The 26,843-nt window shown below is 39.1% G+C and overlaps 1 protein-coding gene across 1 annotated transcript in view; it reads right to left on the reverse strand.

The window, feature by feature from the left end:
- LOC306884876 (collagen alpha-1(XIV) chain-like) overlaps positions 1–26,114 on the reverse strand; it is an 84,213-nt gene extending 58,099 nt beyond the window's left edge. Inside the window, exons 1-11 of the mRNA XM_079441104.1 lie at positions 26,028–26,114; positions 25,038–25,106; positions 19,712–19,828; positions 17,776–17,916; positions 17,613–17,696; positions 11,748–11,903; positions 11,517–11,636; positions 9,184–9,348; positions 8,939–9,100; positions 8,599–8,762; positions 8,262–8,391 (exon numbers count right to left, since the gene is read on the reverse strand). Coding sequence (XP_079297230.1) covers positions 8,262–8,391; positions 8,599–8,762; positions 8,939–9,100; positions 9,184–9,348; positions 11,517–11,636; positions 11,748–11,903; positions 17,613–17,696; positions 17,776–17,916; positions 19,712–19,828; positions 25,038–25,098 — 1,300 coding nt within the window. The 5' untranslated portion in view covers positions 25,099–25,106; positions 26,028–26,114. The remainder of the gene's footprint in view (positions 1–8,261; positions 8,392–8,598; positions 8,763–8,938; positions 9,101–9,183; positions 9,349–11,516; positions 11,637–11,747; positions 11,904–17,612; positions 17,697–17,775; positions 17,917–19,711; positions 19,829–25,037; positions 25,107–26,027) is intronic.
- Positions 26,115–26,843: the final 729 nt, after the last annotated feature.

A 26,843-nucleotide genomic window follows, 5' to 3' on the forward strand; every position in this document is an offset into this window, starting at 1 on the left:
ACATACAAGGAATTTGTTGTAGTGACAGAAGCTCCACAGTGCAACAGAAAGACAGCAACAGGACAGGACACAAATGAAACAAAATAACAGGAAATAGCCAATAACCAATGTACAAAGCAGCGAAAAAAATAAATAATAATAATAATAATAAATATATATATATATATAAAATAGACAACTATGTATGTACAGGTCAAGTATGTGCAAATTAGAAATGAGAAAATTAAAATGAAATAAGTGAGTGTGGTGAATGGATAAAGTATTAGTTGTGTGTTCCACGTTTATTTATTGAGTGTTCATGAGATGGATTGCCTGAGGGAAGAAACTGTTCCTGTGTCTGGTCGTTCTGGTGCTCAGAGCTCTGTAGCGTCGACCAGACGGTAACAGTTCAAAGAGGGAGTGTGCTGGATGTGAGGGGTCCAGAGTGATTTTACCAGCCTTTTTGCTCACTCTGGATAAGTACAGTTCTTGGAGAGTGGGGAGGGTTGTACCAATGATTCGCTCAGCAGTCCGGACTACCCTCCGTAGTCTTCTGAGGTCAGATTTGGTAGCTGAGCTGAACCAGACAGTTATTGAGGTGCAGAGGATGGATTCGATGATGGCAGAGTAGAACTGTTTCAGTAAGTCCTGTGGCAGGTTGAACTTCCTCAGCTGGCGAAGAAAGTACAACCTCTGCTGGGCCTTCCTGACAATGGAGTCAATGTGAATATCACTTCAGGTCCTGAGAGATGGTGGTGCCCAGGAATCTGAATGACTCCACTGCAGTCACAGTGCTGTTCATGATGGTGAGTGGGGGGAGAGCAGGGGGGTTTCTCCTGAAGTCCACAATCATCTCCACAGTTTTGAGCGTGTTAAGCTCCAGGTTGTTAAGACTGCACCAGACAGCCAGCTCCTTAACCTCCTGTCTGTAAGCAGACTCGTCACCGTCCTGGATGAGGCCGATCAGTGTGGTGTCGTCTGCAAACTTCAGGAGCTTGACAGAGGGGTCTTTAGATGTGCAGTCGTTGGTGTAGAGGGAGAAGAGCAGTGGGGAGAGAACGCAGCCCTGAGGAGCTCCAGTGCTGATGGTGCGAGTGCTGGATGTGAATTTACCAAGCTTTACTAACTGCTGTCTGTCTGTCAGGAAGCTGTTGATCCACTGGCAGACGGAGGTGGGGACGGAGAGCTGGGTTAGTTTATTTTGAAGGGTTTCTGTGATAATGGTGTTAAAAGCGGAGCTGAAGTCCACAAACAGGATCCTCACATAAGTCCCTGGTCTGTCCAGATGCTGCAGGATGAAGTGCAGTCCCATGTTGACTGCATCATCCACAGACCTGTTTGCTCTGTAGGCAAACTGCAGGGGGTCCAGTAAGGGTCCAGTGATGTTCTTCAGATAAGCCAAAACCAGTCTTTCGAATGATTTCATGGCTACAGACGTTAGAGCCACAGGTCTGTAGTCATTAAGTCCAGTAATTTTGGGTTTCTTTGGGACGGGGATGATGGTGGAGCGTTTGAAGCATGAGGGGACTTCACACAGCTCCAGTGATCTGTTGAAGATCTGTGTGAAGATGGGGGCCAGCTGATCAGCACAGATTTTTAGGCAGGCTGGTGACACACCATCTGCACCAGGTGCTTTCCTTCTTTTGTTCTTCCTAAAGACCTGGCACACATCATCTTCGCTGATTTGAATTGTAGGTGTGGGGGAGAGAGGGGTTGCTGGAGGTGTGAATGGTTGTGTGGAGAGGTGTTCTGGGCGGGTGTGGGGTGATCGTTCAAAACGACAAAAGAACTCGTTTAAGTCGTCTCCCAGGTGTTGACTCTCCAGAGTGCTGTGGGATGGTGTTTTGTAGCTGGTGATGTCCTTCAATCCTAACCACACTGAAGCAGGATCACTGGAAGAGAATTTGTTCCTGAGCTTGTCAGAATAATTCCTCTTTGCCACTCTGATCTCCTTTTCCAGTGTGTATTTGGCCTGTTTGTACAAGACTTTATCCCCCTTTCTGTGAGCATCTTCTTTGGCCTGACGGAGCTGTCTGAGTTTGGCAGTGAACCATGGTTTGTCATTGTTGTAGAATAGATGAGTCCTGTTAGGAATGCACATATCCTCACAGAAACTGATATAAGATGTTACAGTCTCTGTGAGCTCGTCCAGGTCATTTGCTGCAGCTTCAAAAACAGTCCAATCAGTGAGAGAGAAACAGGCTTGTAAATCCCGCTCTGTTTCGTTAGTCCATCTTTTAACAGATCTTAATACAGGCTTTGCAGACTTAAGTTTCTGCCTGTAGGATGGAATAAGATGAACCAAACAGTGATCAGAGAGTCCTAAAGCTGCTCGTGGAACAGAGTGATATGCGTCCTTTATTGTTGTGTAACAGTGATCCAATATATTACTGTCTCTGGTGGGACATGTGATGTGCTGTCTGTATTTTGGCAGTTCACGGGAGAGATGCGCTTTATTAAAGTCCCCGAGAATGATTAAAACAGAGTCCGGGTGTTGTTGCTCACTCTCTGTGATCAGATCAGTGAGTTTCTGTAAAGCTGTGCTCACGTGCCAAATGAATCAGTTATAGTGTGTTAGCAAACGAGAAAAACTGTAATTCCCACCATATTTCTGATATTATCTATCAAACTAACCTGACTAATTTGATCGTTCACTTTTAACCCTCTGGTTGTGTTTGGGTCAAATTGACCTGAAAAAAATTATTTTTCCTGAAAATACTAGTTACCGTTATCGCATTGGACTCAAACTTACTGACTTTGTGCACATAGGGTACAAGTACTTCTCATAAATTGTTTTTAGAATTTTTGTAATTTTTTGTGGGTTTTATTTCACCTAGTCACACTCGTTGTGTTCCCGGTCAAAAATGACCGCACTCCAAACACCTGCTTATAAATCTGTCATTATGCTATATTATCACTAAATATTGGATTCATTCTTTTTGTCAACTTGTTTTCTTTCATTTAGGACTGGTTTTTAGTCCGAACACAACCAGAGGGTTAATCTAAAACCGCGACTGCAGCGCATTAGCATTTGTTAGCCGGTTAGCTTCTTCTTTTAGAAGAAAACAAACATAACCCCAGGTATTGATTCAATACAGTGGCAAAATTAACAAAAAATAAAGCATCAACAGGTGTTGACATTTCCCAACAGCACAGCAGTAATGACTTTATGAACTATTTTACGTCCAAAATTGATACTATTAGAGAAAATCACATCAGATACTGATGCACTATAGATCCCCTGAGGAACAATTCCACTCATTCTCTACTATAGGAGAGGAAGAACTGTATAAACTTGTTAAATCAGCTAAACCAACTACATGTATGTGTAGCTGGCCTCTGCTACATATGTTAGACCCTATTCCATCTAAACTACTAAAAGAGGTGCTTCCAAAAGTCATAGATCCTCTTTTGGCTATTATTAATTTGTCATTGTCATTAGGATATGTCCCCAAAACCTTCAAAATGGCTGTTATTAAGCCTCTCATTACAAAAACACAACTTGACCCCAAAGATCTAGATAATTTTTGGCATTAGTGGAAGTGCATTAGCATGGTTCAAATTAGGGGTGTGCGATATGACCATTTTTGATCGTGGACGATAAAAATGTCTCCACGATCTGCTTTTGAAGAAATATGGTAGTATCGTGCTACAGCACACATTATATCAAATACAGTTCTGGCGCCGCCGTCTCTATATACTGTACAACACGACATACAGCAGTAGAGTTACTCAGACAGGACACTGCACTTATTCACGATCGCAAAAGTACATTATTTGCAAACAAGCCTTGCTGGTTAAATGTTTAATTCACGAGCTGGTCTGATGTGCGCTTTTTCTGAGCGCATACACCTGAAGCACGGACACTAAAAAGCCTGTCTAACAGCGCCTGATTACTCAACTAACTTATCTTTTGCGCTAATACTGTCAAAACACACAAGGTTTACATACAGACTCAGTTGGTTATCTCTAAAATGAAAGTAAGTAAATAAATAATAATAATAATTTATTACATTTATATAGATGCGTGCAGCTCTTAAAGGGACAGGACACTAAATATGCTGTCGACTGTCATTAAAGGGATGCTTCACCCTAAAATTTCATTTCTGTCTTTATTTACTCACATGTTGTCCCAAACCTCTATTAATTTCTTGTGCTGAACACAAAAGAAGATATTTTGTAGAATGAGGGTAACCAAACAGTTGCTGGTCCACATTGACTTTGATAGCAGGAAAGAACAATCCTATGGAAGTCACTGAGGACCAGCAACTGTTTGGATTTCCACCTTCTTCAAAATAGCATTTATGTTCAGCAGAAGAAAGAAACTCACTCAGGTTGAAAACAACTTTTGAGTAAATTATGGTATAAAAATAAAACATTATGACAGAATTGACAGACAGATGACAGAATATTTATTTTGGGGGGAACTATTCATTTAACGTTAACAAAACGCAAAGAGGAAAATCACTCACTATTCTTGACTGAAAAACTTTAATACAGTTGTTTTAGGAATCAGTCTATGTAGTGTTTTATTTTTGTATTTGTTCATTCAATTACATTGAATGCTCTGCTAAATACACCTATTGTACCTGAAAATAAAGCACTGTTTGTTTTATTTGTATATCATGTGTATTTGTAATGTGTATCTTTGTTCTTATTTTTAATAAGAAAGATAAAATAATGACAAAGATTTTTATCTTCGCCCACTTTGGCCTAAATATCTGCTATGCATCTTTGTCTTTCTAGTTTGGCTGTAATGCTCAGACAACTTGCAAAACCAAAATAGTAAAACTAATATGACAAAGAATCGTGATAAAATCGTGAATCGTGATATTTCTAAAAAAAAATTGTGATATGATATTTTTCCCATATCGCCCACCCCTAGTTCAAATCATACTTATCTGACCGCCATCAATTCGTAGCAGTGAATGAAGAGGTATCATATCGATCACAAGTGCTGTATGGAGTACCTCAAGGCTCAGTACTAGGGCAGTTACTTTTCACGCTTTACATGTTACCCTTGGGAAATTATCAGATTACCCTTGTTAATGATCAGACCTAAAACCCCCAAAAGTAATAACCTAGAACACTGTATAACACTTGATGGCTGCTATGTAAATTCTTCATCATCAGTCAGGAACCTGGGTGTGCTACTTGTTAACAATCTCTCCTTTGACAGCCACGTTTCTAGCATTTGTAAAACTGCTTTTTTTCATCTTAAAAATATATCTAAACTGAGACCCATGCTCTCAATGTCAAATGCAGAAATGTTAATTCATGCATTTTTGACGGTTAGATTATTGTAATGCTTTATTGGGCGGTTGTTCTGCATGCTTAATAAACAAACTACAAATGGTCCAAAATGCAGCAGCTAGAGTTCTTACTAGAACCAGGAAGTATGATCACATTAGCCCGGTTCTGTCAACACTGCACTGGCTCCCTATTAAACATCATATAGATTTTAAAATCTTGTTGATTACATAAAGCCCTGAATGGCTTAGCTCCTCAGTACTAGAGCGAGCTCTTATCGCATTATAGTCCCCCACGTCCGCTGCGATCTCAAAACTCTGGCCATTTGATAACACCTAGAATATCAAAATCAACTGCGGGCGGCAGATCCTTTTCCTATTTAGCACCCAAACTCTGGAACAATCTACCTAACACTGTTCTGGAGGCAGACACACTCTGTCAGTTTAAATCTAGATTAAAGACACCTCTCTTTAACCTGGCTTACACATAACACACTAATACGCTTCTAATATTCAAATCCGTTAAAGGATTGTTAGGCTGCATTAACTAGGTCAACCGGAACCGGGAACACTTCCCATAACACATGATGTACTCGTTACATCATAAGAAGATTGGCATCTACGCTAATATTAGTCTGTTTCTCTCTTATTCCGTGGTCACTGTAGCCACCCGATCCAGTCCGTATCCAGCCCAGATGGTCACTGCAGTCACCAGATCCAGTTCGTATCCATATCAGATGGTGGATCAGCACCCAGAGACAACCTCTACAGCCCTGAACGTCAGCAGAGACCAGGACACCTAGATGAGCCCCAGAGACAGATCCCCAGTGAGGACCCTGCCACCTAGACAGCCATCGGGAAAAGACCACTGAAACCAGTTGAGTCCTCTGCACAATCTGACTTTGCTGCAGTTGGAATTGAACTGCTGGTTCATTTGGCCAGAGGAGGACTGGCCCCCCGACTGAGCCTGGTTTCTCCCAAGGTTTTTTTCTCCATTCTGTCACTGATGGAGTTTTGGTTCCTTACCGCTGTCGCCTCTGGCTTGCTTAGTTGGGACACTTCATTTCCAGCGATATCGTCAATCTGATTGCACAGATACTATTTAAACTGAAGTGAGCTGGACGATGACATCACTGAATTCAATAATGAAATGCCTTTAACTGAAAATTGAGTGTTTAATCTTGTCATTTTACATTATTGACACACTATTTTCCTATTTTGATATTGTGCAGTTGCTTTGACACAATCTGTATTGTTAAAAGCGCTATATAAATAAAGGTGACTTGACTTGACTAGGAGTCCAAATGTATCACACACCAACCAGAACCTTTGATGGGGATAAAAGGGCCAAAGATAGCTTACAGTTTTTCTCAGTCGCTTTGGTGCATTTCTCAGATAAGAAATTAAATTCTTAAAGCTACTTGTTCAACCTCCACATCATCTAGTCACTTGTGCACAAAGTTTCTCATTCTTTTGAACAAGTTTTGATTGCTTTGGTACAATCATGCAACTGATTATGTACATTTGTCTGTGGTTTTCTACATTATCATTTACTATTGTCATGTTGCAAAAAAATTATTATACAGTTCTCTGTGCTATAGTCTTACCCCTCAAAACATCTAGTCATTAGTTCATCGTATAAGTCATTTAATGCAAAATGGTTGATGTAGTTGTCAAACAGTCAAGCATATTTTCTACACATTTCTATTAGACTTAATACATTTTCCATGAAATGTTCAAGTGAATCTTGACTTTCACTAATGAAGAGAATATAGATCAACCAATGATAAACCATTTCTCTGAAATAGCTCAAAGGCACATCTCATCAACCTTCAATTGAAAAGCATATATAGACCAGAGTATACACAAGAGTAACAAATTCTGACAGTGGACTTTCTAATTTTTATTTTCGCCTTTGTGCACATATTTCTTTTTCTTTTCTATTTCACAATGACGTTGTAATGTGTGTGTGTGTTTTTTTTTTTTTTTTTTGGTCAGACAACTAGTAAAAGTGTAACTGTGAATCATATCCAGTCTTTTTCAATCAATATCCCACATACAGTAATGTGTATATTTGTACTTTTGAAATGGATATATGGCATGCATAAGAAGTGCAGCCTTCTGCATTTCAGTAAAGTACCTGTCATCCAAACTGTTGTCAGTTTACATCAGGTAATACTAACAGAGTGCACTTTTATATTGACAACATGCCAATCTTGTTTGTGAACAATGACACAAGGACATCAGGCATGCAAGAGGATTTTACTCCATCTGCCTGGCCAGGGCCAGTATATCCTGTGATGTTGAAGAGGTTCTTTGACCTGTTCCAGACCAAAGACGGGATACTGGGGCAAAATAATAACTTTTGTTGTTTTTTGCTATATTGTACTGTACTCTAAAGTACATTAAATTGAGGAATAAAACATTTGTGGAGTACCACACTTATTACTGTTTTTTTGTAGTATTGTTTTGAATTTATATCATCAGTGTGTAAAACTGTGTTGTAGTGTGTGTGTTTTTGAGGGTTTGTGTGTCATGTCTGAGAGCAAAGTTTGGTTTTTCAGTGGAGAGCTTTTCGCAAAAAAGAGGCATAATTTCAAGAAACGGGTTTAAGCAATCGAGAAAAACTGTAATAGATCAGACACGCACAAATGATCATTTAACAAAAAAATGTATCAGATGTAATAACAGATGAGATAAATTAGATCAGATTTGAATCTATGTCAATGACATATTAATAGCTCAGATGTGATAATAGATCAGATGTAATAACAGATCAGATATAATAGATCATATGTGATTATGTCAGATGGTGTATTAATAGACCACACGTGATAATAGATCAGATGTGATTATAGATCAGACAGCGTATTAACAGATCATGTGTTAATAGATCTATTTTTATTATATAGATCAGATGTAATGATTAGATCAGATGTGATAATAAATATAATGTGATAATAGATCTAATGTGATTATATAGATCAGATGTAATGATCAGATCAGATGTGACAGCAGATCAGACACACTCACAGGTGGTCTCAGTGCCTCTCAGTGCTTCACTGGCTGCGTTGCTGTAGATGGCGAACACAGTGATCTGATACTCCGTCAGAGAGTTCAGATACCTCAACACCACAGAGTTCTTGTCACCGTTCACCACCACCTGCACACACACACACACCATATTCACATACACGGATGCACAGCGGCGTCTTTCACTATTTCTCCTAAACTCACATTCACAGATGGATATTCAGAATGATACACCTTGAGGCCTTCTATTATTGAGGCCAGACAAAATGTGCTCAAAAGTGGTATGCTTCACTACATTACTGAAACTCTTAAGCATAAACACAAACACATACTGTACCTCCTCGGGTCTGGATTCACTGGACGAGTAATACACCACTCTGTACTTCTCCACCGGGCCTGCAGCACGAGTCCATGACACACGGAAGCTCCTGGCCGTGACCTCAGAGGTCACAAGGTTACTGGGAGCATCCGGTGGCCCCGTGGAATACGGATCTGTCTCACCTGAAAACACAGAGAAAACACCTAAGCAGGGTAGTATAAAAGCACAAATACATCCCGCTGTTAAAGTTTTAGCTTTGTTAAAGGTTTCTCATCATTTTCGGTGGAAATGACAGTCACAGATGCTGCCATTAGAGTGTGAGACTCTAGCAGAGGACACAAATCTCTCAGAAACGCACCGCTGATCTCTTTGCTGATTTCAGAGACGCGCTCGCAGACGCTCCTGGTGAGTCCCTCCACGATGGAGCTCATCACGCTGAAATCAGCCGCGTTATACACATGTGTCTCCTCCGGAGGGGAGGCGATGGCTCTCAGCTCGTTCTCATCTGCGTTCTTCACTCCTGCAGATTCACACAGTCAGAAAACTATTAACTGAAGTATTTACAAGACTGTATTTAAGTTAGAGCTGGTTTTGTTCTGGTACCGATGGCAAACAGCTCGATCCCAGCATCTCGGAGTCTCTGAGCAGGAGAAAGAACATCGTCCTGTGATTTCCCATCCGTGATCAGAATCCCAATCTTTGGAACATCAGGCCTGGATCCAGATTCAGCTTTGAAGCTGTTCTCCAGAATATACGTCAGAGCCAGACCTGGAAAAACACACACATGCACGCGCAGATGCGTTACATTGAAAATCATTTAGATATGAGTGTGAATTTGTGTGAGAGTGTATATGAGTGAGTTTGTGAATGTGTGTATGAGTGACTTTATGTTTGAGCTTGTGTGAGTGTGTATGAGTGCGAGCGTGTACGAGTGCGAGCTTGTGTGAGTGTGTACGAGTGCGAGCTTGTGTGAGTGTGTACGAGTGCGAGCTTGTGTGAGTGTGTACGAGTGCGAGTTTGTGTGAGTGTGTACGAGTGCGAGTTTGTGTGAGTGTGTACGAGTGCGAGTTTGTGTGAGTGTGTACGAGTGCGAGTTTGTGTGAGTGTGTACGAGTGCGTACGAGTGTGAGTTTGTGTGAGTATGAGTGTGAGCTTGTGTGAGTGTGAGTTTGCGTGAGTGCGAGTTTGTGAGTATGAGTGTGAGTTTGTGAGAATGTGTATGAGTGTGAGCTTGTGTGTGTATGAGTGAGTTTCTGTGAGTGTATATTAGTGTGAGCGTGAGTTTGTGTGAGTATGAGTTTGTGTGAGTGTGTACGAGTGTGAGTTTGTGTGAGTGTGTACGAGTGCGAGTGTGTACGAGTGCGAGTTTGTGTGATTGTGAACGAGTGTGAGTTTGTGCGAGTGTGTACGAGTGTGAGCTTGTGAGTGTGTACGAGTGTGAGTTTGTGCGAGTGTGTACGAGTGTGAGTTTGTGTGAGTGAACGAGTGTGAGTTTGTGCGAGTGTGTACGAGTGTGAGCTTGTGAGTGTGTACGAATGTGAGTTTGTGTGAGTGTACGAGTGCGAGTTTGTGTGAGTGTGTACGAGTGTGAGTTTGTGTGAGTGTGTACGAGTGTGAGTTTGTGTGAGTGTGTATGAGTGTGAATTTGTGTGAGTGTGAGCTTGTGTGAGTGTGAGCTTGTGTGAGTGTGTATGAGTGTGAGTTTGTGCGAGTGTGTATGAGTGTGAGTTTGCGTGAGTGCGAGTTTGTGTGAGTGTGAGTATGAGTGTGAGTTTGTGAGAATGTGTATGAGTGTGTATTAGTGTGAGCGTGAGTTTGTGTGAGCATGAGTTTGTGTGAGTGTACGAGTGTGAGCTTGTGTGAGTGTGTACGAGTGTGAGCGTGTACGAGTGTGAGTTTGTGTGAGTGTGTACGAGTGTGAGTTTGTGAGAATGTGTACGAGTGAGTTTGTGTAAGTGTGTACGTGTGAGTTTGTGTAAGTGTGTATGAGTGTGAGTTTGTGTGAGCTTGTGTGAGTGTGTACGAGTGTGAGCTTGTGTGAGTGTGTACGAGTGTGAGCTTGTGTGAATGTGTACGAGTGTGAGCTTGTGTGAGTGTGTACGAGTGTTAGCTTGTGTGAGTGTGTACGAGTGCGAGTTTGTGTGAGTGTGTACGAGTGCGAGTTTGTGTGAGTGTGAGTATGAGTTTGTGAGAATGTGTATGAGTGTGAGCTTGTGAGTGTGTACGAGTGTGAGATTGTGTGAGTGTGTACGAGTGTGAGCTTGTGTGAGTGTGTACGAGTGTGAGCGTGTGTGAGTGTGCATATGAGTGTGTGTATGAGTGAATTTTTATGTTTGAGCTTTGTGAGTGTGCATGAGTGTGAGTTTGTGTGAGTTTGTGCGAGTATGAGTGAGTTTGTGAGAATGTGTATGAGTGTGAGCTTGTGTGTGTGTATGAGTGAGTGTGTATGAGTGTGAGCTTGTATGAGTGTGAGTTTGTGTGAGTATGAGTGTGAGTTTGTGCGAGTATGTGTGTGAGCTTGTGTGAGTGTGAGAATGTGTATGAGTGTGAGTTTGTGTGAGTATGAGTGTCAGTTTGTTTGTGTATATGAGTGAGTTTATGTGAGTGTGCAATTGAGTTTGTTTATATGAGTGATTTTCTGTGTGTGTGCGCGCATATAAGTCTGAGTTTGTGTGAGCGTGAGTATGAGTTTGTGTGAGTATGAGTGTGAGTTTGTGTCTATATGAGTGTGAGTTTGTGTGAGTATGAGTGTGAGTTTGTGTCTATATGAGTGTGAGTTTGTGTGAGTGCGAGTTTGTGTCTATATGAGTGTGAGTTTGTGTGTCTATATGAGTGGGAGTGTTTGAGTGTGTATAAGAGTGTGAATTTGTGTGAGTGTGTGTAACTGTGTGTGTGCCTGTGTTTGTCAATGTGTGTGTGAGTGCGTGTATATGAACCTGTGAGTGTGTTTCCTCCTTTATAAGGCAGATTCTTCACAGCGTCGATTACGGCCTCTTTAGTGCTATGAGTGTTCAGATGCCACTCAATCCGCGGATCCCCGCTGTACTGCGCCAAACCTGAACTCACACACACACACACACACACACACACACACGCACACACTATTAACACACCAACGCACAGCACAAACCCACAAGAAACAAACAAACAAGACACTGCAGACACACCAACACGTGTGCGTTCAGATCCAACTGCAAAGGCCCTGACGAGACTTTCCAGAAACATCCGCACCAAACGGAAATTAATTCTGCCGATGCTCCACGATCCATCCACCAGAATCACGATATCAGCGATGGCTGGAGTTCTACATGTGAACACGTCCACTGAAGAGACAGACAGAACCAACAGCAGATGAAACAACAGCAGCAGATCGGTGCTTACGACAGAATAAATACTAGCACAAGGGCTGCAGTCTTAAAGTTCACGCTCAGCTCAAAGGATGAATGACACAAACACTCAGAGTGCTCACGAATGTCTTTATTTCAGTTTTGGACTGTCAGATGTTTCTGCTACAACACTACTGTGTCTGATTCCCTCATGATCATCCTGAGCCACCTCTGAACCGGATGAAAGACACTCTTGCCTGCAGAGAAACATTCAAATCAAGAGCAACAGAACAGTATTAAACACAGGAGAGAAGAGCATATAAAATAGCATGACGTCATGTATGCGTTCTGCTGTTCCTGCTGTGACACGTTCAGCTGAAATTCTCTGCATTTGTCTTTCACTCTTAGATGCCTAGCTTTGCTTTTACCCATAATGCCATGCTCTGTCAAGTCTATACACATTAGGAACGTGTGCTTTCAGAAATCTGTGACAGCCTTGTGCTGTCTGTGAAATTAAAGTCGATCAGACTTTCTGACTGAAAGAACAATCAGACATTCTGCTGCGTCACCTGTGAAGGGGTTGTGATGAAGTGAAGGTCAAAGGTCAGGGTCATGCAGGGGTCAGGGAGGAGAGAGCATTAGGCTTATTCACACCAAGAACAATAACTAAAATAACTACAACAGCGTTTACATCAGCAGATAACATTGTGTTTATTGTAAGTGCTTCAGTTTTGTCGTCTGTCTTTAAATGCTGGAGCTCTTTAAAGCAGGGAGGATTCTGATTGGCTGGCAATGCTTGTATCGTTCAGCAGCTGGGAAAAAAATCACTCTGAAGGTGATTAAAACCAGTGCGTATCAAACGATTAATCACATCCAAAATAAAAGTTTCTGTTTACATAATATATGTGTGTTTGTATTTATGAATACACACACACATACAGTATATATTTTGAAAATATTTACATGTATATACATTTCTATATTCATATTATATTTTATATTATATATAAATATATTTAATATATAAACATATTTTTCTTAAATATATACATGCGCTTGTATTTATATATACATAAATACACACAGTACACACTCATTTATTATTTAAACAAACACTTTAATTTTGGATGTGATTAATCGCAATTAATCGTTTGACAGCACTAATTAAAACTTTATGGTTATAGTTATTGTTCTTGATGTGAATGGGTCTTAATAATACACCTGAAAACATGAATACTAACTGTTTGTTTTGTCAATGTCTCATTTACATTTAGCCAGAACGTAACTAATTAACTGGTTAACATATAACATTAGCAGCTATTAATTCACATGTATAATACTTCAGTATGACTTTAATGTGTTCTGTGATTAATCTTGCTTAATTTCACAATTTTTTTTGTTGTGAAAAATGGCAATTTATTTTATTTATTGACATTAGTTTCTAAATATATGTGTCCCTGCAGCACAAAAGCAGTCATGAGTAGCACAGGTATATCTGTAGAAATAGACAACAATACATTGTATGGATCAAAATTATACATTTCTCTTTTATGACAAAAATCATTAGGATATTAAGATCATGTTCCATGAAGATATTTAGTAAATTTATTACCGTAAATATCAAAACTAGTAATATGCATTGCTAAGAACTTCATTTGAACAACTTTAAAGGAGATTTTCTCAATATTTAGATTTTTTTGCTCCCTCAGATTCCAGATTTTCTAATAGTTGTATCTCAGACAAATATTGTCCGATCGTAACAAACCATACATCAATGGAGAGATTATTTATTCAGCTTTCAGATGATTTATAAATCTCAATTTCAAAGAATTGACACTTTAAGACTGGTTTTGTGCTCCAGGGTCACAGATACATTTTTCCTTTATTTGTCCAAAATGAAGCCTGTTCAGTCAGTCGGTTCAGCAAATTGTTTCATATGTACCTTAAACTATGAGTCACATCAAAAGTTTGAAAGAGACATATAATACAAAAACTAAACAATTTCATTGTAATGTGAATTTGAACTCAAACTTCTGCATGAAGTGTTTAAGATGGACATATCACTTCATTCTGAACAGCCTGTCAAGACAAAAATAAGCCTAAAGGTTCAGCGTGAATCTGCCTTGAGGGTTAGAGAGGTCAAGGGTCAGCATTAGGGTCAGTGTGGGGTCAATGTGGCGTCAGCGTTGTGTTAGGTAAGGTGTAGTTCATAGCAAGTTCATGAGCTTGAATGTCAAAATTAAATCAAAATGAAACCTATATACACTGTATGATTTATCAGTGACGTTATTATTAAAAAAATAAAGTCTTTCTCTGAAACAACTTTTTTTTTAAACCACCTTCCCAATGAATTTGCTGTAAGTAAAATACATTTTTGCAGGATAAATGAGTATCCTTTTCCACTCTGAAATGTCAAGATGGGTTACAGTGTCGCGGTGACTTTAATTCAGGGATCATCCAAAGCCACACAAACACACCGTGTGTTATTGTGTAAATGATGATTATATGTGACCTAGAGCTGCACTGAACGACAGCTAATAATCAGCGAGAGAGAGAGAGAGAGAGAGAGAGAGAGAGAGAGAGAGAGAGAGAGAGAGAGAATGACTGCAGGATAGAGAGATACGCGGGCACACCTGCATGCCCATGAGGCACACAGACACAGAGAGAGATGAATAGAAGTATTCAGCTAGTGCAGACTTGCAGAGGGAATCTGTGCAGAGACCGCAGGACAGAGAAGGAGAAAGGACACAGTTGCATAGCTGTCAGTGTTTCCATGTCATCCTTCAGATTTTATCCACTCATTCTAATCTCATGCTTTGCCATGTTTTTATTTTGTTAATCGAACTTGCTTTTACATAGAAAAACAATGGAAAAGCAGAAAGCTGTGCAGATGTTATGATTGTTTTCATTTACTGTTAATAATCATCTATTACTGCCGTTATACTGACAGCGAGGAAGAGCTTTATGAGTCGACCTGAAACGGTCTAGATTTGGGCTAGCATTATATAGACCTATTATCTCTGAACACACACCACCAGTCAAAAGTTTTTTGAACAGTAAGATTTTTAATGTTGTTTAAAGAAGTCTCTTCTGTTCACCAAGCCTGTATTTATTTTATCCAAAATACAGCAAAAACAGTACAATTTTGAAATGTTTTCTATTTAACATAACTGCTTTCTATTTGAATATGTGTTAAACTGTAATTTATTCCTGTGATTTCAAAGCTGTATTTTCAGCATGATTACTCCAGTCACATGATCCTTCAGAAATCATTCTAATATTCTGATTTGATGCTCAAAAAAACATTTATTATTATTAGTATTATTATTATTATTATTATGTTTTTATAATATTATTATTATTATGTAAAGTTCAGAAGAACAGCGTTTATCTGAAATAGAAATCTTTTGTAACATTATAAATGTCTTTATCATCATTTTTGATCAATTTAAAGCATCTTTCACACAGATGCTTCATTCATTCAATCATTTTTGTAAAATAACAGTATTCATTTCTATAACCCCCCCTGACTCCAAGGCTTTGAAAGGTGTAGTGTATAATGTTACAAAAGCTTTTTATTGCAGATAAATGCTGATCTTTGGATCTTTCTGCTCAAAGAATCCTGAAAAAAATGTACTCAACTGTGTTCAACATTGATAATAATCAGAAATGTTTGTTGAGCAGTAAATCAGTATATTATTATGATTTCTGAAGATCATGTGACACTGAAGACTGCAGTAATGATGCTGAAAATACAGCTGCAGATCACAGAAATACATTACACTTTAACACATATTCACATAGAAAACAGATATTTAAATAGTAATATTTCACAATGCTGTATTTTGGATCAAATAAATGCATACTATAGGTACGTTTTTAAGTTGATTAAACATTTTTCAATTAAAATTTTGCAATATTGCGACGACTGACTCAAGCGGAGATCTTTTGAGGAGATTTACAGACGTGTTTCTCTCTCTCTCTTCCCTATAATCACAGTCTTTATAAATCACACACACACAAACAAGCCGTCAATCTCCACGCTAATGTCACGTTTGCAGAGCCAAAACCCATGAGCCTCTGCGGTCGCTGTGCTTCAAACCGACATTTAAACTGGAAACTAAACTAAATATAGCAGAGTGCAGACGCTTGCCTAACATTTAGAAACAAACAGAGAGAGACGTTCACGCTAATGTTTAGTGCTGCATGAGATAACTTACATATTTACCACAAGACTAAATCATTAATGTTGTGTGACAAACAGAAACTCATGAAAACACCAAGAGGACAGAAAGAGTCTGAACAGTTAGTGGAGTTCAAAGCAGCATCTTCTCTAGATAAACACTCACACACACTCCAGTGACAGTAAACACACTCTTTTCTGACGGTTTGAGGCTCAGGACCCAAATGAACCCTCGCTGAGAGTAAATGAGCTTGAGTGAGTAACAGTTTTATGAGCCACTTATGCTGATTTATGAGTTACTTGTCAACAGGGTGTTTAAATCACACCGCTAAAGAAATCATGTCAGACCAGCCATCCACGTGAGCAACAACTGTTTCTCTGTTGTCAATAAAGTGGATGCATCTGAAATATGGATGCTTTAACATGAAAAATTATTTAATGAACACGTAATACAATTCTGCCAAAATCTGTACTGTCTCCATCTTTTCCACCAAAGTTGAGAGAGTTTTGTCATCGTCCAGCTCTAATCTGATAGATGTGACTATAAGGCATAAAGATATCAAGACATTATAAACATGATCGTCATGACTTTCTGTAAAGCTGCTCTAAAAACTGCTCAGTGGTCTGTCATGACAGGATACAAGGTTTTATGAAAGTTTAAGACCTTTTTAAGACTCAGAATTTAAGGAATACATTGAAGGGAACACAATATATCAAAATGGCTCTAAATGTAAACGTCTGCGGAGCAGAAAATGACTTGTATTAGCAATAGGCCTACATCAAACTTTGAAAACACAGCTTACAACCAATCTCTATCATTTTTTTATTCATTTTACCAAAAAAAAGAGTATGGAAATAAGCTTTACTGAACCTTTGGATCACACTGCATAAATTCATGCATTTCTGTCTTGTTTTCCAATGCAAATATCAAAACATATATTTACTGGAGATGCAAAATGACAACATAAGAAGTGCATTTATGATTAAAAAAAATCAACTTAAGTCAAAGGGAAAACCAGTTTTTGTTTCTCATTTAAGCTTTTAAGGTTACACTCCATTTTGTTCAGGTTCTTCCACTATCTTCATTTTGCATCTCCAGTGACTGTATTGTATATTGATTCAGTATTGTTCAGATATGGGAAAACACAACAAAAACACTGAGATAAATATTCATTAGACTTTCTGCTCTGATTTAAGACCCTTTTAAGGCATTAATTAGTGGAAGAGAGAATAAAGACTTAAGACCTGCAGAAATACACGCGTCACCATCACATCACTCACAATGAGAAAACATCTCCTATTTCATCTTTTCCTCAGCAGTGCATAAAGCAAGCCATGACACTGATTTGGATTAAAGCTGAATGTACATGTGTAGAGCGAATGCGTCTCTATCGACAGAGGTTTAGTAAGAGTATGGCTCACTAATGCTATAGTTTTGTTTATAGCCGTGGGATGCTGGCTGTGATTTACTGATCTCAGTGGTATCTTCTGCTCTGTGTCTCAGGACTGATGTTCCACCTCACCTTCACTGATCTGATTGTCCTGCGGGGCGGCGTTAGAATCCTGCTGACCTCTGAGGTCACTCACCTCTGACCCCGACCCCGATCCTGACAGAAACACAGCACCAGTCAGATCAGATCAAACATCTCATATAAAATAATCAGGTCTCAGAGCATCGTGTCTCACCGGAGTATGTGCCCAGCAGCGCTTTGCTCTGCTCCGCTCCTCGGATGGCTGTGATCTTCACACTGTACTCTTTACTCCGGTCGAAGCCTGCGATGATGGCTTTGGGCTCAGATTTACTCACTATCAGCTCACGCTCGTCTCCTGGTGAACACAACACACACTGAGATGAGATTCAGCCCAGTTCAGCTCTGATCAGATGTGCACATATAAAATAACCATTAACACTAGAGTGTGCCATACTTTAATAGAGTAAATGACTGGATATCTAAAACCTTTTATAGCACAAACCGTCATAGTTCATGGGTGATGCATGTTGGCTGTTTGCAGCTGCCTTAATATGGATTTTGGGAAATGGTCTGCATTGAGCCCTGTTCACTAGGACCTGTGGGTTAACCAAATCAAACCAGCTGAACTTTGATTTGGCCGCCATGGCAAAGAGCGGGGGGATGGTTATAATTTATAAGAGATAAAAAACAAGAGGAAAACATCTGTGGAACAAGAGAAGGCTTACACCGTGTCTACACCGGATGACACAGTTGTCCAGTCGTGGTCTGTCTACACGATGCAACAAAGCGACTGATGAAAATCATTTGAAATTGTGTCAATATGTGATAAATAGAGCGCAGCAGCGGTTTACTGTCGGGGATTTGTCGTGTCGCGGCGTAGCATCCAGTGTAGACAGCATCACTGATTATAATAAGTTCTATAGTATTTTGTCGCGCCGCTTGCATCCGGTGTAGACACGGTGTTACTATAGGGAAAGAAGTAGGACCCGTGTAAATATCGAATCAGCTTTCCAGCGCTGAAGAGATCTCAAGGAGCGGGAAGGCCTGCGATCGGACGCCAAAGTTGCTTTGTTTCTTAGCGATAGGTTAGTAACATTGATTTTGCTTTGTTTCACAGAACTAATTGTTGCTGTACGCATGTGTGGGGCAGAGATATCAACATAGGGGCGAGACCTTTTTGGGGTAGGGGCGCGTTTGTTTTGGGGATTTCAAATGTCAACATTGGCTACTAGAAATCACTTACCCCACCTTTAAAACATTTGAGCAGCTCTGCATTGGATTAGAAATTAAGAGCCAGATTTACTAACAGCTTGTGCCAGCGCAAACCATCTTTTGGAGTTAAAACACTACTGTCAGTATTTATGAAAGATGTGCAGTGAAGAATTAGGCGTGGACAGTTATTTTTGCACTTGATCTTATTGAATATGCATTTGTAGGAGTTTCCCTTTCAGATCCAAAAATTATGGGAGGAGAGTATTAAAATTAATCACGCAACGTGATTTACTAACGCTTGTGCTCGTCAAATTACTGGTATTTTACTGGTAAAGCCCCAAAAAAAGCATGTCTTAAAGCAGGCAGTAATTTGCGCTGCTCTCGGTAGATTGCGCTGGTCATGATGGAAATGCTCTGCTGCGTCGGTGTTCTTTAATGTGCTTGTTGTCAGTAAATCACACGCGGAACTTCCCCTCCCATCAGCGCTTTTATGGAATTGCGCTAATTTTCACTGTTTATATCAAACCTGGCCCTAAAACTCCTGGAATGTTTTCTTGCAAAACCTTAATTTCTCGTAGGCTAAAGAAAGAAAATCTATATCTTGGATGGCCTGGGAATGAGTAAATGATAAAGTTTTCAAAAGTTTTTTTGGGGGGTGAACTATTCCTTTAAAAAACAGTCAACATCCATCTAGCAATCTTCTATCAAACATCTTAAACTGACACACTTTCCCAGGTTAAATTTAGAAGATTCGTCAAACAGCATAATCATTAGTTTTGTCTGACAGAACCGTAAACACTTTTCATACTTCATATACTGAGTGAATGACATATTACTCTTATCCTGAGGGGTCCAAAAGACCCATCCAGATCCGGCTGGATTCACATTCCCAGCATTCTCTCCGACGATCACAACTCACAAGAGACAGGATTTCTCACCTGAGCCAGTGCTGTACAGGAGCCTATAGCTGTCAAACGCTCCCTTCGGCTCCTTCCAGGTCACGCCGAGCGTGTTGGAGCTCAGCTCTTTAAAACGCAGCCTCCTGGGCATCAGCACTGCGAACACAGCGGAAACAAGAGAATACATCCCTCAGAAAGATCATCTGTAAGTAGCGTGTAAAGCTGCTCTGTTGACGAACAAACTCGATCTAATCACAGCAGCATCTGCAGAGAGCGCTTAATTAGATCTGAAAACATGGAGAGAGTCATCATCTGTGTCTGAGAGTCAAACAGATGGAACGAGACGGACGTCACGCCGTGTCCTAACCAAACATGACACGATAAAGCTGTTGCACGCTTGAGAAATACAACAGTTATGTTGAATCAAACACATATCAACATGTGACTGAGTGCTGGTTCGATTACTAATGAAAGGTAGTGCATTACTGATTTCACATTACACTAAAGCAGAAACATTATCTATTACATTTACATTTTAGGCTAATCTATTCTGACTCAAACACTAAATAAATCAAACACTTCAACAAATTTATAACATAAAATGATGTGATATGGCAAAACTGTGAACGGTTTTATTCAAATATTGACTTAATTATTCATTTTTAACTGAAAATCTCAGGCGATACCTAAAGTAAATATATTAATTAAAAGAAGTTCTGCTGACTAGAATTCTTGCATTAAATACAAAATAACAATTTGTGCATTTTAATGTGTTTGAAAGTAGTGCTGTCAAATGATTCATTGTGATTAATCCAATATAATACGTTTTTGTTTACATAATATACTGTATGTGTGTGTACTATGTATATTTATTATGTATATATAAATACACACATGCAGGTATACATTTAAGAAAAATTTTATATTAAATATATTTATGTATAATATAAAGTATATAAATATATACATGTAAATATTTTCAAAATATATACTGTATGAGTGTGTATTTATATAAACATAATAAATAAACAGTACACACACATATATTATGTAAACAAAAACTTTTATTTTGCATGCGATTAATCACAATTAATCATTTGACAGCACTAATCCTTTCCAAGACAGTAATAGATGATTAAATGACTCACTGAGGGATGATTATAATGTGTTTGTAAGAATTAAGCAATTCCAATCCCTCCAAACTTAAACATAACTTTACAAACTTCTAAAAGCAGTAGGCTTCCAAAGACTGAAAAAATGAATGTATAAACAATTTATGAACACTTTACTGTCTTGTAAGAATAATGTAATCATGTAATCAATCAAAAAGTAACTGTAAACCGATTACGAGCATTTTAAAACAATATACAGTATAAGCTAATCACAAATACTAATTTTGGAATCCGATTAGTCTGGATTATATTTAATTGGTTTCTACCAGCACTGGTCACGTCGCACAGCAGCCTGGCGTCTAAAAGCTCGTCGCTTCAGACTGGTTAGGACACGGCGTTTTGAGTAAACAGCTCTTACTTTCTCCTCGTATCATGCAAATTGTCTGCTCGGCTTGTGGTGAGACGGATTGAGAAGAAAGTGAGACTGTTGGGAAACAATCCAAACGAAGTGTGTATTTATGAGGACGGGTGAAGGGCATCTGTCCACCGCAGACAGCACAACACATCCCTCAGTAAAGTGTCATTCCTCTAAGTGCACTATCCCACAAACCCCAGTTTGTGTCTCGGTTAGCAGGCAGGTTAACGTTCTTTACAGACGTGTTTCTGTAAAGAGGTTTCCTCTTCAGAGCGGATGCAACAGGCAGAAGATAAAACACTGAATGAAGAGCACCAACCTGAATGCAGGACGAGTGTGAAAACGCTTTCTCTCTCCTCTCAACGGCGGTAAAACGTCCCGGGCTCGTGTCCAATCAGAGTTTGTGTCTGAATCTAAACTGCGTTTTTATTCCGCTAATGCATAAATCGCTCAAAACCTGGTGAGAACATGTCCGGCTCATATTTCACCACAAAATCAATAGGAAAACTAAACTAATAATATTTATTGCAGACTGTTATATTGTAAATTTAACACACTTTAATCTCCAAATCTCAATGGACCTCATTCATGAACTTTAAATATGAGTAATTTGCGCATAAAACAGACCTTCCTGAAAACTCTCCTCTGGATTCACAAATGCTTTGGAAACTCATGATTTGATAGTTAAACGTGTATGTTAATTAGGGTTGGGAATCGAAAATCAATTCCAATTCCAGAATTGGATAATTAAGCTCAGGAATCATATACCTGTTGTAAAATTAACATTTCAATTCCACCTATCAATTCCTGTGCGCATCTTTTTTATGCATTTATCTTTTTTTTAACTGGCGAAAAGGGGCTGTTAAAAATGTATTTGTCTTTGAATCATTCATTCAAGAGATTCATTCAAAAACACTGATTCATCCAGTAATGAAACAAGTCGAGTCCAGTTTTTATGTAGCCGGCTGGTTTTTGTTCATTGTATTCAGCAGCAATTAAATATTTATAAATGCAAAAAAGGCTAAAAGGCCAGTAATAATAATATTAAATAATAATGTGTCCACCAAAGAGTTTTTAGCCATCTGAAAGAAATGTCAGGTGCTCTTCTGAAACGCTTTGGTGGCACAGTGTTTTTCCAGCTGAGACGCTTTAGTTGCTATGATCTGGAATATCCACGGCAGCAACGTATTAATAGTATCTCATTTTTAAGGATTGTACTAAATATAAAAAAGCATTAACCAGTAACTGACCTTTGTTTTAGGCAGTCATTGTACCAGTAGGATGGTTGGTCGGTGTAGTATTTGTCCCACCCCTCCTCCATTGATTGGACGGGGTCTAAAAGTGACAGTGGCAAGCGCTGCATTTTACGGTTATCAACAACAAAAAAGGACAATATTCAGTGTCATCAGTTTGCCAAAAAGAACAGAACGTTTTACGCACCATTTACACACGGTAGGGAGCAGGTGTGCATTTCTTTCGTACCAGCTAACATTTTAAAAATATGAACATTTCATGAATTAAAAAGGATACGTCAGAACAGTTTTACGAATGATTTACACAAAAATTAGTTCTGCTCGTGTTTCATGAATGAGGCCCATTGTCTTTAACAGAAAGAAATCATGCTACAGTAATAAGAGTTGGAGAGAAAGGGTCACAATGCCAAATGGCACAACTTGGGAGCTGAAACTGACCCGGATGCATTTCTAAGAGTTTTTAGACGGGGTTTCGACCCGCTTCTGTGACCCGCTTCACCCAGAGTAGATCAGAGCAGACTCGAGTTCTGTGTGAATGAGATGCAGCACCAGGGCATTGTCCTCATGCTCTTCTCTCTGATGCATTTATCATGATTGTGTTTCCTTGAACAGGTGTATGCTGCCTCTGTGTGCCATTAAACCGTCAGCGTACACAGCACTAAACTACTGTAAAGATTCGATTCGGAACTGAATACCATGAGTTTCAGTTAACACAAAATAACATGCATTTCTGTTGTGTTTTATTCTCTGACTGCAGTTCAAAACAAACATGCAGCACAACCAGTGCAGTCAGAGTCATTGATTAATGACTTACACGAGTCTAGGGCTGTCACTAACGATTACTTTGGTAACCGATAATCGGTCGATTATTCTGATGATTAGTCGAGTAATCTGATCATTATAATAATATTTTTGTGGTAATAAAAACAGACATGAGCAAACAATAGCCTTAAAATGACTTAAAATACATATATAAAAGCAATCAGGCAATATTAATTAGTTCGAATAAAGAATTGCCATCAAGGATTTAATCGAGTACTCCCCACATGAGTCGCTTACTTAATTAACCATGCAAACAGACTAAAACTCACAAGTTTAACAAATTCATCAAGGCTGTGTTTCCAAATGCATCGTAAGTAGATGATAGAAAGCTAGAAACCACAAACAACAATGTTCTCCACGATCTAGGCTAACGATGCTTTTGAGAAACGCTGCCCAGTGCGGTTAATGAGTAAGAACAGACTCATCCTGACATACAGTGACAACATTTCAGGAGTTTAAATGGAGTAAGTGGTACTTTAATAAAAATAAAACCCTTTTAAAGTACTATCTGAGGACTCGCTCCTTACACAGAAGCTGAATTCAGCCGGAACGCTGGTGTAAATGCAGCTTTTTACACTACTCCAATATATTCCCCGTACTGATGCTTTCAAGAAGTTAGTTTATTGTTCTAGATTATCAAACGGTTAAAGGTATGTTCACACCAAGAACAACAACTATATTAACGTCCGCACCAGAAGAAGATAACCTTCTGTTTATTCTAAACACACTGCAGTTTTATCATCCGTTACTTTAAATGCGTGAGCTCTTTGAAGCAGAATGGATTGGCTGTCAATGCTCAGAAAATCATTCGGAGAGATTCCAATGATGCGGTTTCTCAGAGCTGTTCTGGTTACAGCTGTGGTGTAATGGTACAGGTATAGTTCTGGTTCTGGCTGCTGTGTAGCGTTGGCTCTGTATTCTGCAGACACCTGAGGCGTGGCGGATGGCAGGTATTTGAGTAACAGATCTGAACGCGTCTGCTGGATGCGCTCCAGGAGATCAGCTTCCTCCTGACAGAGAGGGAATGCTGTCGCTCTCTGCTACACCGACCTTTCCTACAGCCACATAAACATGCTTTACGGGATCATAAAAGGAACTAAATGGAGAAGTCGCTCCTGCCACAAGATCTAAGGCACTTCCAACAAGTCCAGCCACGTAATGTTTGTTAAAGAGACCGTTCACCCAAAAATGAAAATGCTGTCATCATTTACACACACACACACACACACTCTTCCAAACCTGTATGAGTTCTTTAGTGTTTAACAGACAGTGTGAGAGTGAGTAAATAATGACAGGATTTTCATTTTTGGGTGAACTGTCCCTTTAAGCAACGAGAAGGAACGCAAGATTTCCAAAATAAATACAGAAAACATTAAAAGTTTCTCTTTGGATTGGCTTAGCATAACTGACTTTAACTGAAAATTGAGTGTTTACTGTTGTCCTTTTGCATTATTACAGGCTAATTTCCTATTTAGTACTGTAAAGCTGCTTTGACACAATCTGTATAATTAAAAGCACTATATACATAAAGGTGACTTGACTTTGGAAAAAGTGTTATTGTGTAAACCGTTGACCTAAAATAAAACAAGCCTTATTAGAAATTCTGAAGGAGATGTATGAATAGAATGATTTATGAATGAACTAATATGGACAGAACGATTCACAGAATAATAGAAAGAACATCACAACAATTGATGATAGCTTTAACATGAATGATAAAAACATAGTTAACAGAATATAAAACACCAGACAGACAGTCGTACCTTGAGCGTGTGTGATTATTACTGATGTGAGTATCAGGATCAGCAGCACTCGAACCCGCATCCTCTCAGCTGACACACACACACACACACACACACACACACACACACACACACACACTCATTTACATGTATTCACTGAGCAGATGCTTGCATCCAAAGCTAACAAATGACCAGTGCTGGGAAAGCTACTTTGGAAATGTAATAGGTTACAAGGTTACAAAATGTAATTACAATTACTTTATTAAAGTAATGTAACTGATTACATTTAATTACTTTCCTAAATTTCTAATGATTTAATTTTGAAGCATGTAAAGCAGGCAGGTTTAATCTTACAGTAGAACTCAACACTGATTACTGTCAATCCGTCATCACTTCAATTAACATTATAATCATTTAATCATTAAAGTACAGCCACCACAGAATCAGACTTTAGCATCTCTGTTTACTTTAAGTTAAATACAGATTTGAAATCATAACAAGATATAGATTAATAACTATGATACTGTTTTTAAAATCAAATCTATGACTGGCATCTAACAATGCTTTGGAAAAACAGTTAATCTTAAAAAATAAAGCATATAAAATAGGAACTAAAAGCGTTATTGAATAAACATGTGTCCTAAACTCCTGAAACATTGCTGTCAATGCGGTTTATAAAATAAATCAATTAAATCTGTATGTGTGTGAAAATATTCAGCTGTAAATAAATCCCTTTGTAATAATTAACATTTTCATAAGTAACTGTAATTTAATAACTCTTTTTCTCAGTAACTGTAACTGATGAGTTACATTAGTTTTGTAATTAAATCACGTAATTCCGTTACAAGTAACGATACTCTCCACAGAACATCATCAGTACAAAACACTTGAGTACAAGTACAACCACTAAAGTCGTGTCAGAAACACACAGAGTGCACTAAAGAGCGCAGTGTTGCTTCAGTCGCTCAATTAAAGCAGTTCTTCTAATAAATGACACAATATCGCACTCACCTGCTGTCAGTCACAACATCAAACAGAGAGAAGAGATCTGAGGAGAATCACTCCAGTGCAGCCGGAGCGCGCTCCCGTGTCTGCCGCGCGCGCGAAACAGTTCCCGCCCTTTAATGCAACTCCTCAACGGCTCTGATTGGACTGGAGCTGCGCGCGCTGACAGACTCCTCATTAACACAAGCTTATTCACTTTCTCCTCATTCAATCTGCGGCATTTACAACTCAGTTCTGCAGTGAATGATGCATTAATGTCTGGAAGAGAGCATAAAGGGGGTAAGGAGAAGCACCATCTCCTCTGACAGACACATTTACAGCTTTTCTCCACTGATTACAATCATTCTGCTGGCTGCAATCCACAATAACTGATCCAAACACTTTAACAGAGTGTATTTACACTAACTCCGGCCAGCACCGTGTGATTGGGATAATCAACACTGAAATAATGCTTGTTTTATATCAGTTTAATGCCGTAAAACACCTGCATTTTGACGAGATCGACCCGAGTTCGAGACGCCTTTCCCAAACTATTTTCTTCCTTTTCAAATCTCATATCGCATCGGAAAGGCATTTATTTTCAATAAAAATGAAGGAAATAATCAAAAAGTTGAAAATATGGGGTATTTTCTTATTTATAAAGTATGGGGTAGCTGTAGGGAGGGCTTTATCATAATGAGGTGGCATCCATTTAATAATCTGAATTAAAGCTATAATTTACACTCAATGCGTAATTATTGCGTACTGTTTTATAGACCTTTTTCCTGAGTAACCTATGAGCGGCGCCATGACGGATTCTAACTTCCGTTTGGGTGCTCTCGT

Source organism: Barbus barbus (genome assembly GCF_936440315.1).
Source record: "Barbus barbus genome assembly, chromosome: 19".
Classification (NCBI taxonomy): domain Eukaryota; kingdom Metazoa; phylum Chordata; class Actinopteri; order Cypriniformes; family Cyprinidae; genus Barbus; species Barbus barbus.